General features: G+C 46.1%; 1 protein-coding gene across 1 annotated transcript in view; it reads right to left on the reverse strand.

Moving 5' to 3' along the window:
- Positions 1 to 7: 7 nt before the first annotated feature.
- LOC144590330 (progranulin-like) overlaps positions 8 to 15,326 on the reverse strand; it is a 62,860-nt gene continuing 47,541 nt past the window's right edge. The window contains exons 8-9 of the mRNA XM_078395017.1: positions 4,042 to 4,257; positions 8 to 1,113 (exon numbers count right to left, since the gene is read on the reverse strand). Coding sequence (XP_078251143.1) covers positions 973 to 1,113; positions 4,042 to 4,257 — 357 coding nt within the window. The 3' untranslated portion in view covers positions 8 to 972. The remainder of the gene's footprint in view (positions 1,114 to 4,041; positions 4,258 to 15,326) is intronic.

Below are 15,326 nucleotides of genomic sequence, written 5' to 3' on the forward strand. Positions count from 1 at the left end.
GTGGGATTGGGATTCGAGTGTACTCTAGATTGGAGTTCTAGCAAAGTAAGCTAAATTCTACACTAATCACTTCAACCTTTGGTCTGCTGAAACACAAAGCTTCATATTAAGAGCTTTAGAATAGACTTCCTGTGCTTTGTCATTTTTGTGTACAGGTGGCATTCCAGCATGAGATCAGTTGGGATATCTGGTGAAATGTAGATGCTGGGCAAGATATCACATCTCTGGCTCCAGGATGACATTCTCGGCTCTGCCACGATTAAATGTATAAGGCACAGAGAACGAATTGAAAGAGTGGGGACAGGGACGTTGAGCGGTAGTCCGTTCTAGGCTCATGAGCTAGAAGTGTATAACCACCTAGACCAAACATTAAAGAACAATACTCCTGTTCCACATCTACCCTACGCCAATGGTAATGTGCCTGCATTGCATCAACCACAATTTAACCATGTGTTTCCGTCAGATGAGCTGGTTAAGGGAACTATACCAAGAGTGCCCACCACAAATAAATTTTCTACTGAACTTAAAGATCGAGGTAAATATGCTGCATTGCTGAAGTAAAGCCAAGCATCAATTGGGTTACAAATTTAAATCAGGTACGTTGCCTGCTCATTTGGGTTTTTTTAGGTGAACAAGCTGAGAATTTTCAATTTTTTAAGCAAAATAAGCAGATAGATTTCAACGTGATGTAATTTTACATTCAACATCCATGTAATGCACAAAAACAAAATTCAATTTAAGGCCCCAAGGTTTTACAAAAAAAAGATATTGCTTCCTAAAATAAATCAGCATCCAAAACAGTTTGCAATATGGACTCACCACCAGAGATATTCCCTGTGGGTATACTTCATCAGAAGATTTATTCATTGTAAAAAGTTAGCCAAATCTTCCTATTTGAACAGCCCAATTTTTCAAATTGAAGAGTTTTGTTTGAGAGCATTACACAACTAGTGGTTTAGGGCGCAAAACATGCTACAGGGTGTTGAAGACCGTTCTGCGCTTTGAGGAAGTTAGGTCCCAGCGATGAAAAGGTTGCAGAGTGCATGCTTCAGCTCCCGGACCACATGTGTAGCCATGCAGGCAGCAATGCTTCTGATCTTCACAGCACGTCGCCTGCAAAAGAATCACAACATCAGTTAATAACCCCATAATGCTGGCTCATAACTGGGTAGGTGCACACCAGTATAACATCTTAGAGGGTCATAACTGGGTAGGTGCACACCAGTATAACATCTTGACAACACACACTGAACTCACTTTCCCTTATCTTTAAATCCTTCTGACATTCATTCCTGGAAAAGCTATGCTGAAGCAGAGCAACAGAAAACCAATGGTGTGCAGAGTTAAGATTAATGCAAAGAACAAAATGAATATTTTCTTCTGAATGTTTATTTTGTCTTAGAGAAAGAACGGCGTTATGCCAAGCTCTAATTATTGGATCCTAAATGTATAAAATACCTGCAGTCAACCACACACCACATTTAGTGGAAAAGTAAGTCCTTGAACTGATGTAGATACTTTTTACATTTTGAACTGTTCACTTAATTTTACACGTATACAAAATTGTATTTTTATACAGTGAGGTCAGTGCAATGGAATATCTTCTAATTTTAATTGAATTGTCTTTCCATATTGTGATCCAAATTTAAATATTGAAATGATCTCTTACAATCAATTTGTTCCTAGCATGAGTGATGCTGGCATGGCCACGGTTATTACCCATCTTTAGCCTGGTTAAAGTCTAAGTACTAGAGTTGCATTATGGGAAGAGAGACTAGCCAATCTCCCATCAACGACATCCGTCCATAAGTGCCAAAGAAGAACCTCCTGGGGCCAAATCAAGCTGGGCTGAATGGAAATGCCTCAACAGACAGAGCTGGTACTGGTCGTTGTAAAGCCACTCTCAAGAAGTGGGGTTCTATAGATACTGAAGACTTTATCTGCATATGTGGCACTGAACCACAAACTATGGAGCACCTATTGAGATGTCCTCTATTGGAGCACGAATGCAAAGCGGAGCACCTCACAGAGAACAATGATATTGCTAAGAGTTGTGTTCAGTTTTGGCTGAAACACAATTGGTAACATGTGTGGACACGATAAGAAGAAGTCGTCGAATGTCTCACACTGGAAGATGAATCTGCCAAATGATATCAGGCACACGAGGGACACTGGGCTTCAAGGAAAGCGATTAACCACTTCTCAAATTTAAATTGAAGTCTGCCAACCAGAGCAACTGGATCTCCTGCTACCTCTGGTCCATTTGAGGTTGAAAGATATAAAGAATGCAAAGCAATCTCTTACTCCGTGTTGCCGGAGTCCAGTTAAGTTCATTTAAAGAAATCCTCACGGTTAAAGATTCCCAAGTCCCGAAATGCATCTAACAACTGAGAGGAAAAGCATCTAAACCATTACTACCTCAAATACATGAACACTTTCAATGAAAGAAATCTGATTTAACAATTCTTCCCCCAGAAGATCAGCAGCAGCAGAAATCAGTACCTTGATGCAATCCCGATTACAAGATGCAATATCCTTCTAATTAGTGAAACTAACCTTTCACATCACAGATTATAAAATCCAAATAAACTATTACTTTACGAGACAATCTGGCTAGGACTGCACTAATGCTTAACAGAGTATCCAGTTTACTTATTCAGTATTATGAATTGTGGGACTGCAATGTAATATAAACAGAAATAAAACCAAACTAGTGTTAGGGATAATTGCAAAGCTCAGTGCCACCATTTATTGAGTTGGTTGTCAAGGTAAGCCATGGGAAAATGCTGTGACATTGCAAAAATACAGAAGGCAGTGCAGTGCATGCCAATTCATTGGATGTTTTTAGGGCTAACGGAATCAACGGATATGGGGGAAAAGCAGGAACGGGGTACTGATTTTAGATGATCAGCCATGATCATATTGAATGGCGGTGCTGGCTCAAAGGGCCGAATGGTCTACTCCTGCAACTTTTTTTCTATGTTTCTAAATGCTTATTGTGGAGTTCATAAGTGATAGGAGCAGAATTTGGCCATTCGGCCCATCAAGTCTACTGCCATTCTATCATAGCGGATCCATCTTACCCTCTCAGCCCCATTCTCCTGCCTTCCCCCCAAAACCCCTGACACTGTACTAATCAAGAATCTATCAATCTCTACCTTCAAAATATCCACTGACGGCCTCCACAGCCATCTGTGGCAATGAGTTCCACAGATTCACCGTCCTCTGACTAAAGACATTCCTCCTCATCTCCTCTCTTTTATTCCGAGCCTATGACCTCTGGTCCTAGATTCTCTCTCACTCATGGAATTTTTTTAAATAAAAGGTAATGTACCTTTATTATTTATTTTATCTTGAGTTTTGGTTCAAGAGATAAAGACCTGGCTGTAATGTGCTGAAGAATCAGCTTCAGCACTTTATCCTTGCAGCAGTAATGAAAGGATATGTTTTGTAGTTCAAACCAGCATTCTTCAACTGCAAATTAACCAATTTAGTGCACTATTGGACATGGTCATGGGAAGTTATCTAGAGATGCATTATGCCTTAATTTATTCACATTATTTACTGGTGTGGACAGTTAAAATAATCTGGTTGGTGCAATCTTCTCAAACCACAGATTAATAAGTACCTTCAACAACAATACAGCTCAGTTTAGCACCATCACTAAAGACCACACGGCATTGGGTGGCACTGTGGAAGAGTTGCTGCCTCACAGCTCCGGAGACCCGGGTTCAATCCTAACCTCAGGTGCTGTGTGTGGATGTTGGATTTCTCCCTATGACCGCGTGGGTTTTCTCTGGGAGCTCTGGTATCCTCTCACACTCTAAAGACATGCGGGTTTGTAGGTTAATTGGCTTCTGTAAAATTGTAAATTGTCCCTAGTGTGTGTAGGATAGTGCTAGTGTACAGAGTGATTGCTGTTCAGCACGGTCTCAGTGCACTGAAGAGCCTGTTTCCACGCTGTATCTCTAAAGTCAACACTGAGCAGCCCTAATGAGACAAACGGCGACTGGCAGAAACTGCGATTATTGAAGCACCTACTTGATCATAGGGACAGCAAGCCCAGCTGCCCGAGGCAACCCTGCAGCAAGTGGCTGAAGCTGGGCACTGGACCTCGTCATCACATTTCACATTAAAGACAGGAGACAGCTTGATAATCGCAGGTACCAAGCTACTTTGTTTTTCACAGCTCTTGGCTGCCAAGTCACAGGTGTAGCCGTTTGGGCAGCAGTGCTCATCATCCTTACAGCAGACCGCCTGGAAGAGACGAGAACAATCAACAACAACATCTCACTGAAGGCCCTCGCACTCCAAGCAAAGAAACTGAAGCTTTTATTTCCAAAAACACTTCTCAAACACAAAGTAATTTATGATTTTTAAAAAAACAGGAAAAGCAGGTGCTATGGGGAAGATATTAAAACAAAACTGCTTGAAAGTTTATGGCATTACCATCTTCTAGCACGAACAGGATACATGCAACACAATGTGGATCTTTTATTAAATGTTTTAACTTATGTAATTAATACGAGTCAATCTTGGTTCATTGATGTTTTCAATTTATGTTTTGGGATGGCACAGTGGCACAGAGGTAGAGTTGTTGCCTTACAGGGCCAGAGAGCCACTGACTATGGGTGCTGTCTTTATGGAGTTTGTACATCTCCTCATGACAGCATGGACTTTTTCCGGTTTCCACCCACACTCCGAAGACAGACAGGTTTGTAGGTTAACGGTTAACTTTGATGTAGTTGTGTGTCTTGTTGCTTTTTTTTCCGTATGGCTGTATGATAATTCGCATTTAACTGTAACTTAATTGATACATGTGACAATAAAAGACCTAAACCTTTGAAACCTTAATTGGCTTCTGTAAATTGCCAAGTATGTAGGATAGAACTAGTGTATGGTTGATCACTGGTGGACAAACGGTCCTTTTCCATGTTGTATTTCTCAACTAAACAGAGTTTAAGGCTAATCGGATTCTCAGAGCACTAACACCACCAATCATTTGTATTCTGTAATTTAGTGCTTTGTCCCTGTTGGAATATCATGGGCTCAGGAGGAGTGAAAACTCCAATGCCCCAATGGCTCGGATCAACAGATGAAGACATTACCAGGTACACTAATATCAGAGGTTGAACGAGATCTAGCAGGATGAAGTCTGAGCAATCATTCCATGGGGCTTTTAAGCAAAACAACCCAATTCTCCCAGATCTTGAAATTTACAAAGAAACAAGGAACTGCAGATGCTGGTTTACAATAAAAAGACAAAGTGCTGAAGTAACTCAGCAGGTCAGGCGCATCTTTGGAGAACATGGAGAGGTGACCTTTTAGATCAGAATGCTTCCTCAGAGTTATTGCGGGGAGTGGGGGTGAAAGAAAGCTGGAAAAGGGAAGGAATAGGTAGAAACTTGCCTGGCAAGTAATAGGCAGATACAGGAGAGGGTTTTCGATAGGCAGATTGTTGGACGAAGGCCAAAGATGAAAAGATAAAAAGGTGCAAAATGATAGAAAAATTGCAAATTGTGGCAGCAGAGGAAGGAATATAGGTGGAAGGGGGAGAAATGGGTGAAATGGGCATTGAGATGCTGCCTGACCTGCTGATTTTCAGCACGGCGTCCTTTTTTGAAAGTGACAGCCAGTCCATAACCCATAGATACCATTCACGGGAATTTTTCAATGGAAATTTTTTTAAATGCAGAGTAAATATGAAAATACATCTCTTGCACACTGGTACCAGCAATATATTATAGTGCACTAGGTCCTCCAGTCAAAACACTCAGAGGTATGTGTCCTTGTACTTGCTCAAGCTGCTATGCCACGAGGCAGACATTAAACCCTGCCATCCCCACTGCTGTATCAGGACTCGACAGACCCCTGCCCACCCCTCTGCCGCATGCAACCATGCCAGGAATGTGGCGTGAATTCCTGCCCTCCATTTAAATCCACACAATGAATCACCCCAGTACTCAGTGTGGAAAAGCTGCATGTATGGCTCACTAATGAGCAAGTCCGGCTGAGAGAGGGAGCTCAGGGCTACACACTGGCAGGATATGGTGAGCCGGGCTGAGATAGGGAGCTCGGGGCTACATACTGGCAGAGATGGTGAGCCGGGCTGAGAGAGGGAGCTCAGGGCCACACACTGGCAGGACATGGCGAGCCTGGCTCAGATTGGCAGCTCGGGCAGGACATGGCGAGCCTGGCTGAGATAGGGAGCTCAGGGCCACATACTGGCAGGACATGGTGAGCCTGGCTCAGATTGGCAGCTCGGGCCACATACTGGCAGCACATGGCGAGCCTGGCTGAGATAGGGAGCTCGGGGCTACACACTGGCAGAGATGGTGAGCCTGGCTGAGATAGGGAGCTCGGGGCTACACACTGGCAGGACATGGCTAGCCAGGCTGAGATAGGGAGCTCGGGGCTACACACTGGCAGGACATGGCTAGCCAGGCTCAGATAGGGAGCTCGGGGCAGACCTCCCAAAACTTGATTTTTCAAATTCATAATTTTGATGTCCAAAATTCTGAATTTTACATCAAAATTCATAATATGGCGCATAATGCAACTTTTCAGCAAAAACATGTATGCACGCCAAATGCGTGTACGCGTTGCGCTACATTCACGTGTTCTTGGACTACATGTAGAATGTCACGCCTATCATGAGTATATTCTATTTATAGAAATGGTATTGAACAGAAATACATTTTACAACACAAAGAAAAAAGTTTGTTTTGTTTTTTTCTATTTTGCTTTTTCCTTACACATCCCAATTCTATTGAATAAAAGAACAATGGTCATAAAATGTATGACTAAATTATGAAGAAAGTTTCATTTAAAACTGCACATACTTAATTTCATTGAAGACATACTTGCTCCAGTGGTCTTCAACAGCAAATCACAATGGCCCATGCCCCTCCCCCCCCACACCCCTACACTACCCACCCCCACTCCACCCCAACCCCTCCCCCCTCCCCTACCCCTCTCCCCTCCCTCCCCTACCCCTACCCCCTCCCCTCCCCCCTCCCCCCTCCCCCTCCCCCCCCCACCTCCACTCCCCCTTCTTCCCCACTCCCCTCCCCACCCCACACCCCTCCCTTCCTCTGCCCCCCGACCCTGACCCCCACACCCCCCTCCTCTACCCCCCAACCCCCACCCATCCCATCCCCTCTCAACATCAACGGGACTCACACTACACAGCGAGGCCAGGCCAGCAGTGAGGGGAGGGGCCAGGCCAGCGGTGAGGGGCCAGGCCAGCGGTGAGGGGCCAGGCCAGCGGTGAGGTGAGGGGCCAGGCCAGCAGTGAGGGGCCAGGCCAGCGGTGAGGGGCCAGGCCAGCGGTGAGGTGAGGGGCCAGGCCAGCGGTGAGGGGCCAGGCCAGCGGTGAGGGGCCAGGCCAGCGGTGAGGGGCCAGGCCAGCGGTGAGGGGCCAGGCCAGCGGTGAGGGGCCAGGCCAGCGGTGAGGGGCCAGGCCAGCGGTGAGGGGCCAGGCCAGCGGTGAGGGGCCAGGCCAGCGGTGAGGGGCCAGGCCAGCGGTGAGGGGCCAGGCCAGCGGTGAGGGGCCAGGCCAGCGGTGAGGTGAGGGGCCAGGCCAGCGGTGAGGGGCCAGGCCAGCGGTGAGGTGAGGGGCCAGGCCAGCGGTGAGGGGCCAGGCCAGCAGTGAGGTGAGGGGCCAGGCCAGCGGTGAGGTGAGGGGCCAGGCCAGCGGTGAGGTGAGGGGCCAGGCCAGCGGTGAGGTGAGGGGCCAGGCCAGCGGTGAGGTGAGGGGCCAGGCCAGCGGCGAGGTGAGGGGCCAGGCCAGCGGTGAGGTGAGGGGCCAGGCCAGCGGTGAGGTGAGGGGCCAGGCCAGCGGTGAGGGGCCAGGCCAGCGGTGAGGGGCCAGGCCAGCGGTGAGGTGAGGGGCCAGGCCAGCAGTGAGGGGCCAGGCCAGCGGTGAGGTGAGGGGCCAGGCCAGCGGTGAGGTGAGGGGCCAGGCCAGCGGTGAGGTGAGGGGCCAGGCCAGCGGTGAGGTGAGGGGCCAGGCCAGCGGTGAGGTGAGGGGCCAGGCCAGCGGTGAGGTGAGGGGCCAGGCCAGCGGCGAGGTGAGGGGCCAGGCCAGCGGTGAGGTGAGGGGCCAGGCCAGCGGTGAGGTGAGGGGCCAGGCCAGCGGCGAGCGGAGGAGCTGGGAGAGCTGCGAGGCAGGTGTTTTGCGGAACAATGTGAGGCTAAATCAGAATGGCGGAAGTTAAATAAAAAAGTGGAAACTTTCCGCCAAATTCAGAAGGGTTGTGAGGTCTGGTCAGGGCCACATACTGACAGGACATAGCAAGCCCGGCTCAGATCGGGAGCTCAGGGCCACATACTGACAGGACATAGCAAGCCCGGCTCAGATCGGGAGCTCAGGGCTACATACTGACAGGACATGGTTGGGATCTGACAAAATCTGTTCTTCGTGTTCAACCTCAAGCAAATCAAATTCAACTGATCCAGCAAGCTGTGCTTCTACTTAAAACCACTCAGTACAAGGGACTATTCAGAGTGAAGTCATATACTGAATATAACAATTCAGTTCCTTTTCCACAATTCTATCAGATAAATTATCCATAATTAGGAACGAATGTGAAATTCTACTTAATGCCATCCATTCTGTACTTTTCAAAATTCAACAATGTCCTTACCATTCTGGCATTTGCAGTGTTGCTATCAATGCCCAACAGTGGCAGGCTCTGCCTAGCGAGCTCCAGCGTCTTGGCATTGACCCTGACCTCCATGTTATGTTCCTTCCCATTCCCCTTGGGTTTCCTCTAGATACTCGAGTTTCACATTCCAAGAATAGGTCGTTAGGCAAATTGTTCACTGTCAATTATACTTCATTATAAAGCTGGTCAGTGTTTTGTAATCAATCCATTACAAAGTATTCGGTGAACCATAAAACATTTATTAGACCCATTCCGAGTGAGCAGCACATCTGTGCGTTCCTCACTTCAGCTCACAGACTAACAACTAACCGAACAAGCAACAGACCAACCACGTCAGTGACTCCAGTCCTACCTAAATCCTGGACTGGATTACAAAGTGGAATGTGTACCATGCATAGGATATGTGGTGAAGGTTATGTAGACAGAGATAAATATGGTTGATCTACAGTCAGTGAGTGGCAGAATCGAGGGACAGAGTCAAGAGGAATGTGAATAGAAATGGAACTAGTGTAGGATTAGTGTAAATAGATTGTTGGCCTCCCTCTGTGCTGTTTCAGTGACACTGCTACAGGATTCTTACAAAAGGGCAAAGGATACAGGGATTAGAAACATAGAAAATGGGTGCAGAAGGAGGCCATTTGGCCCTTCAAGCCAGCACCGCCATTCATTGTGATCATGGCTAAGTATCCACAATCAATAACCTGTGCCTGCCTTCTCCCCAGAAGGGGAAGGGCGGGGAAGGGGAGGAGGGGGTGGAGGAGGAAGGGAGGGGGAGGGAGGGAAGAAGGTAGATGGGAGGGAGGGAGAGGTGGGAGAGAGGAGGGGAAGGGAGGGAGAGGGGGCGAGAGGGGGGGAGGGAGTGGGAGGGGGAGAGGGGGATGGGGGAGGAGAGGGTGCTGCATCAATGCAGGAGAGGTTTGGGCCCAACGGGTCCACTTGGTCTATTCGTACTTAAAATGTTTACAATGATGTTATAAATTTTTGATCAGCTTCAAACAAATGTAGACATAAATAACATTATAACTACAGGATTAATCCCTATTTAAAATAACAAGCAAATGATTGGACAAAAAGCTGGCAAGTGTAATATGTGTGAAGATGTGAAGCTGTTCATTTTGGAAAAATAATTAACTAGGGTAAAACTGCAGCACCAGCGATTTGGGATTCTGGTGCATGAAAATAAAGCTAAAACTGAATCGAGAGGTTTGGAGCAAATAGAGTTGTGAACATGACCCAGTCCATCAAACAAACCAGCCTCTCTCCTCCCCTCCCTGCTCCAAAATCGACTCAGTGTATACTTCACACAAGCTCAGGAAAGCAGCCAGGGGGCGCCGCACGATGGCTGCCTCGCCAACGGCTGACTTCGTCTTTTTCATTCTTTGTGTTTTTAATTAGTTGTAAAATTGATGTTTTTAGCTTCTTTAGTTTTTTATTTGGTGGGGGGGTGGGGGAAACTTTTTTTTCTTTTTCCTCGACGGAGATGTGACTTTTTCCGTGTCGTATCTCTGTCTGCACTGCGGACTAACATCGTGGAGTTGGCGGCCTCTTGTTTGGGACTTCTAGAGCTCCATCGTGGAGTTGGCGGCTCCCGCGGACTTCAACATCTCGGAGCGGGCGATCCCTTTGGCAGGGGTCGGCCTTTGGTGCTCCAAAGCTGCGGGAGCTGCGGATTTTAACATGGTGAACCTCGCGGTCCCTGGGTAGCAACTGATTTGGGGAATTCCAATCCAATCCCTGATGTGGGAGCTCGATCGCCGGCTGCGGATGGTTCGATTCCCCCGACCGCGGGAGGAAAGGAGGAAAGAAGATAAGACTTCCATCACAGTGGGGAATGTGGAGGAGCCGCTGTGGTGGATGTTTATGTTAAATTTTTATGTGGTTATGTGTCTTGTTGCTTTTTTGGTTTGACTGTATGGCAAACCAAATTTCTCGTATGTTGCAAAACATACTTGGCTAATAGATTATGATTATGAATATAATCATTTTTCTCCCATCAGGCAGAAGCTACAAAAGCTTGAAAGCACTTATCATCAGATTCAAGAACACCTCCTTCTCCACTGTTATCAGACTCTTAAAGGGCCCTGAGGCTCTTGCACTTTATGTCGGCACTTTCTCTTTAACTGTAGCACTACATTTATTCTTTTGCACTACCTAATGTGCTCAAGCATAGTATGATTGTGTGGATATAACGCAAAACCTTTTTTTGACGAGACCTTGGTCCACATGACAATGATAAATTGACACCAATTCCATTGTATTGCCTCCAGGTGCAAACTGAAAACAAAGCTCAATCCACTACTTTGCCAAGACAAAATGGCTATTTCCTCTAACATCTAATTTTTTTCACTTAATTTTATTCATTTCATAAAAAGTATAAAGGAAACAAGCAAGAGATTAAGTTCAAAGCTTGACATGGTAGTTTTCCTTCCAAGTAACATACTTTACAGGAAGACTAGCAATAAAATATTTTCACCGTGTCTGACAGATCCCTGAAAGATTTAGTGAAAATGGAATAAAGTAGAATACAAGGAAATGCAGATGGTGATTTACAAAACAAGAGTAACTCAGCAGGTTGAAAGCATCTCTGGAGAACATGTGCAGGTAACGCTTTGGGTCGGAATCCTTCAGTACTTAGATGTACTTTAAGGCTCATGACCTGCAGAACTACAGACTAAATTGAAGATGGAGTTGGGCTCTGATCAGAACAATGCAGCCTGTGTTGCACATTTTCCACATTCTATGAATGGTATGTAAACTCACCTATAATTATCCCTCAATTCAAGATAATTGCTTGTTGCAAAATGACCATATTCATATCTTTCTTTCCCACGTATAAGAATTGAGGTGCATGAAACACGAATCTATAACCCATGCAGCACGAAACAGGGACGGGTAAGGGAAAGCGTGTTCTAAAAAACAGCAAGGCAGAGAGAGTTGCTACGCAGCAGTAGAGTTGCTACCTTACAGCGCCAGAGACCCGGGTTCTAGAGGTGCTGTCTGTACAGACTTTGTACGTTCTCCCCGTGACCGCGTGGGTTTTCCCCGGGTGCTCCGGTTTCCTCCCACACTCCAAAGATGTACAGGTTTGTAGGTTAATTGGCTTTGGCAAAGATTGTAAATTGTCGCTAGTGTTTTGGATGGTGCTGGTGTGCGGGGATCGCAGGTCGGCGCGGACGCGGTGGTCCGAAGAGCCCGTTTCCGCGCTGTCTAAACTATACAAATAGAAACTAATACAGAAAAGACGATGTGCATGCATACAGAAATTAATGCACCAGTCACATGTGAAGCACCATGGCAGCATGACAGGAATGAACACAAGCATTCACTAAGATGGCTCAAAGACATATAACCAAGCAGTGACAACTGACCTGGAGAAGAGGGCAGCAGGCCCAGGATCCTGACACCAGCTTGCAGCAGGTCGAGCCTGATTGACACTTTACTGTCTCATCACACTGGACATCTAAGGCTTCACTTTTCACAATACTTGACATCTTTGTTAACAGAGGAATAGAAATACTGCCTTTGTGACAGAGCTGTGCTTGAACATCACATGTATAACCATTAGGGCAGCAATGAATATGATCGTCATAGCAAACACCCTGATAGAGAAAAGAAATACTGCTATATCTCAAAACCCAAGTCATAATCCACACTAAGTCATGCTACAATAAAGGTGGTTAAGCAGCTTCACTCTAACAATCTACTGGGAAGAAAGATCCTATTTCCATCCTCAGGTTTATTTTCCACATTGAACCACAAGATGTGCAGCACAAATCCTTTACAGCTGTGCAATAAATTGACCTGGCTCTCGCCAAAACCAAATGTCACCAAAAATGCACTTTTTTCCCCTTAAAAATGATCCCATACAAAGCATACCTTAAAAATGTTAAAGTGTCACATGGTTCAACAATTAATCTCATGTGAGAAAGTCTAGGATTCAAGCCACACTCTAAACAAGTAATTCTTGCAGCAGAAACTACCCGTTGCAGTACTGAAGGAGTGCTGCATTGTCAGGGCCATTATCTGAGACAAGATCTCCAGGTGGACAAATTAACTCTTCTGCTAAGCTTCAAGCCACAAAGAGGATAACATATTGTTTTACACATACATACATATATATATCTATAAAAATAGAGTCACGATCAATGTGCAAAAGGAGCAAATGACCAAAATACAAGCAATCAACATTCAAAGAGAAGCTTAAAGGGCCTGTCCCACTTAGGCGATTTTTTTGGCGACTGCCGGCGACTGTAGCAGATCGACAAAATTTTCTTTTCCCGACGACAATGACCAGGACAATGCCGAGTCAGGTCGAGATTACACCGTCTTCGGAAACATCGCGAAATTCCCACGCTGTCAATGCTTCTCTGGCGTCCTAATTTTCGCTGAAATCACTGACAAGTCGGTAAGTACTTGAGAGTTTTGAACTATAACATCTTGTATGGGTTACTTAAAAACCAAGCTTCACTGTAACAAGGCATAAACTGGATTTGCTTCCAGTTTACTAATAGCAGTATTAAAAAAAAAAATTTAAAAAGTGGTTAAGTGGATTTTTGTGAAAAGTGTGTGGGCATTCTTTGAAAATGTAAGGGAGATGTATATCTGGTTTCTGGGTTGCATATCTGGGTTGGTAGCCCACTATAAATGTAATGGCTGATGGCCATAAACATCGCGGAAATTCCCACACTTACCTGACCGTCAAACTGTCGCCTTCAATCTACCTGTCAAATGTCTTGACGGTAAATAAATTGGTTAAACACAAGCATTTTATGGTATTTGGAAATAACTTTACTAATTTTAATATTATGTGCTTCTAACTGCATCTAAGAGAACCTAGCAAACCTGGGGACAGCATGCGACAGCGCCCGCAATAAACAACGATACCTGGCGACAAGCCAGCTGTCGCCGAGAAATTTCAAACCGGGTGATTTCTCAGCGATGCGCTGAGATCCACTACGATTTTTAGAAGACTCCTCATGATCATGCCCGCGACACCCGGCGAACTGTTGGCAAGTCTAGTCGCCGGCAGTCACCTTAAAATCGCCTAAGTGGGACAGGTCCTTTAGTAAACTTCAAGTATCATAGAAGCAGACAGTGTGTCCCCCACATCCCACAGTTCAGCTTACACCAGACTGCTTGTTTGGCAGCTCGTAGTTTCACTACACAATATTAGTCACTTTGTCCAGGACACCACATTTTATTGAGGACTTGTTAATGACCGATTGGCAAATAAAAACTGTGGCAAGAATTTTTCCGCCCCATCCCAACCAGAACATGTCTGGATCTTCCTGCATGCAAAAGTGCGACAGGCAGTAACCGTGCTCACATTGAACAGCACTGGGATATTTAAAGACCAGTGATCTGCAAGGCTTTAAACTCAGAGCCGGGATGTGCGATTACAGTCGCTTTTCTCAATTGTGATGTACAGGTCACAATTTTAAATAAGCCTCTCGAAAAATGTAAGGCGTTAAAACAAGCGAAAAAACAAGTCATCAATGAATGATAGGTGAATTGACAGGATTAGAGTGAGTTTAAAGTTAAGGATGGTATTATTAAGGATGATATTTTTAAGGTAGACACAAAATGCTGGAGTAACACAGCGGGTCAGGCAGCATCTCGGGAGAGAAGGAATGGGTAACGTTTCAGTCACGCAGAACCAGTCAATCTCCATCTACCAATACTCTCCTCCACCTAGCAGAGCCGGTTCTTACCCTCAACAACTTCTCCTTTGACTCCTCCCACTTCCACCAAAGCCGAGGCGTAGCTATGGGCACTCGCATGGGCCTAGCTATGCCTGCCTCATTGTAGGGTACGTCGAACAATCCCTGTTCCGGACGTACACCGGTCCCATCCCCGAACTCTACCTCCGCTACATTGATGACTGCATTGGTGCTACCTCTTGTACCCATGCAGAACTCACTGACTTCATACATTTCACCACTAATTTCCATCCTGCTCTTAAATATACTTGGACCATCTCCGACATCTCCCTACCGTTTCTGAATCTCACCATTTCCATCACAGGAGACAGACTAGTGACCGACAACTACAAAAAACCTACTGACTCCCATACCTCTCTTGACTACACTTCTTCCCACCCTGTTTCCTGTAAAAACTCTATCCCCTACTCCCAATCCCTCCGTCTACGCCGCATCTGCGCCCAGGATGAGGTGTTTCACACTAGGGCATCAGAGATGTCCTAATTCTTTAGGAAACCGGGCTTCCCCTCTTCCATTATAGATGAGGCTCTCACCAGGGTCTCCTCTATATCCCACAGCTCCGCTCTTGTTCCTCCCATTCGTAACAAGGACAGAGTCCCCCTTGTCCTCACCTTCCACCCCATCAGCCATCGTATACAACAGATTATCCTCCAACATTTCCGGCACCTCCAACAGGATTCTACTACTGGCCACATCTTCCCATCTCCTCCCCTTTCTGCTTTCCGCAGAGACCATTCCCGCCATAACTCCCTGGTCCACTCGCCCCCTTCCCACCCAAACCACCCCCTCCCCCTCGACTCCATCCAAGGACCCAAACAGTCTTTCCAGGTGAGGCAGAGGTTCACCTGCACCTCCTCCAACCTCATCTATTGTATCCGCTGTTCCAGATGTCAACTTCTCTACATCGGCGAGACCAAACACAGGCTCGGCGATCGTT

Source organism: Rhinoraja longicauda, unplaced genomic scaffold (assembly GCF_053455715.1).
Source record: "Rhinoraja longicauda isolate Sanriku21f unplaced genomic scaffold, sRhiLon1.1 Scf000167, whole genome shotgun sequence".
NCBI classification, from domain to species: Eukaryota; Metazoa; Chordata; class Chondrichthyes; order Rajiformes; family Arhynchobatidae; genus Rhinoraja; species Rhinoraja longicauda.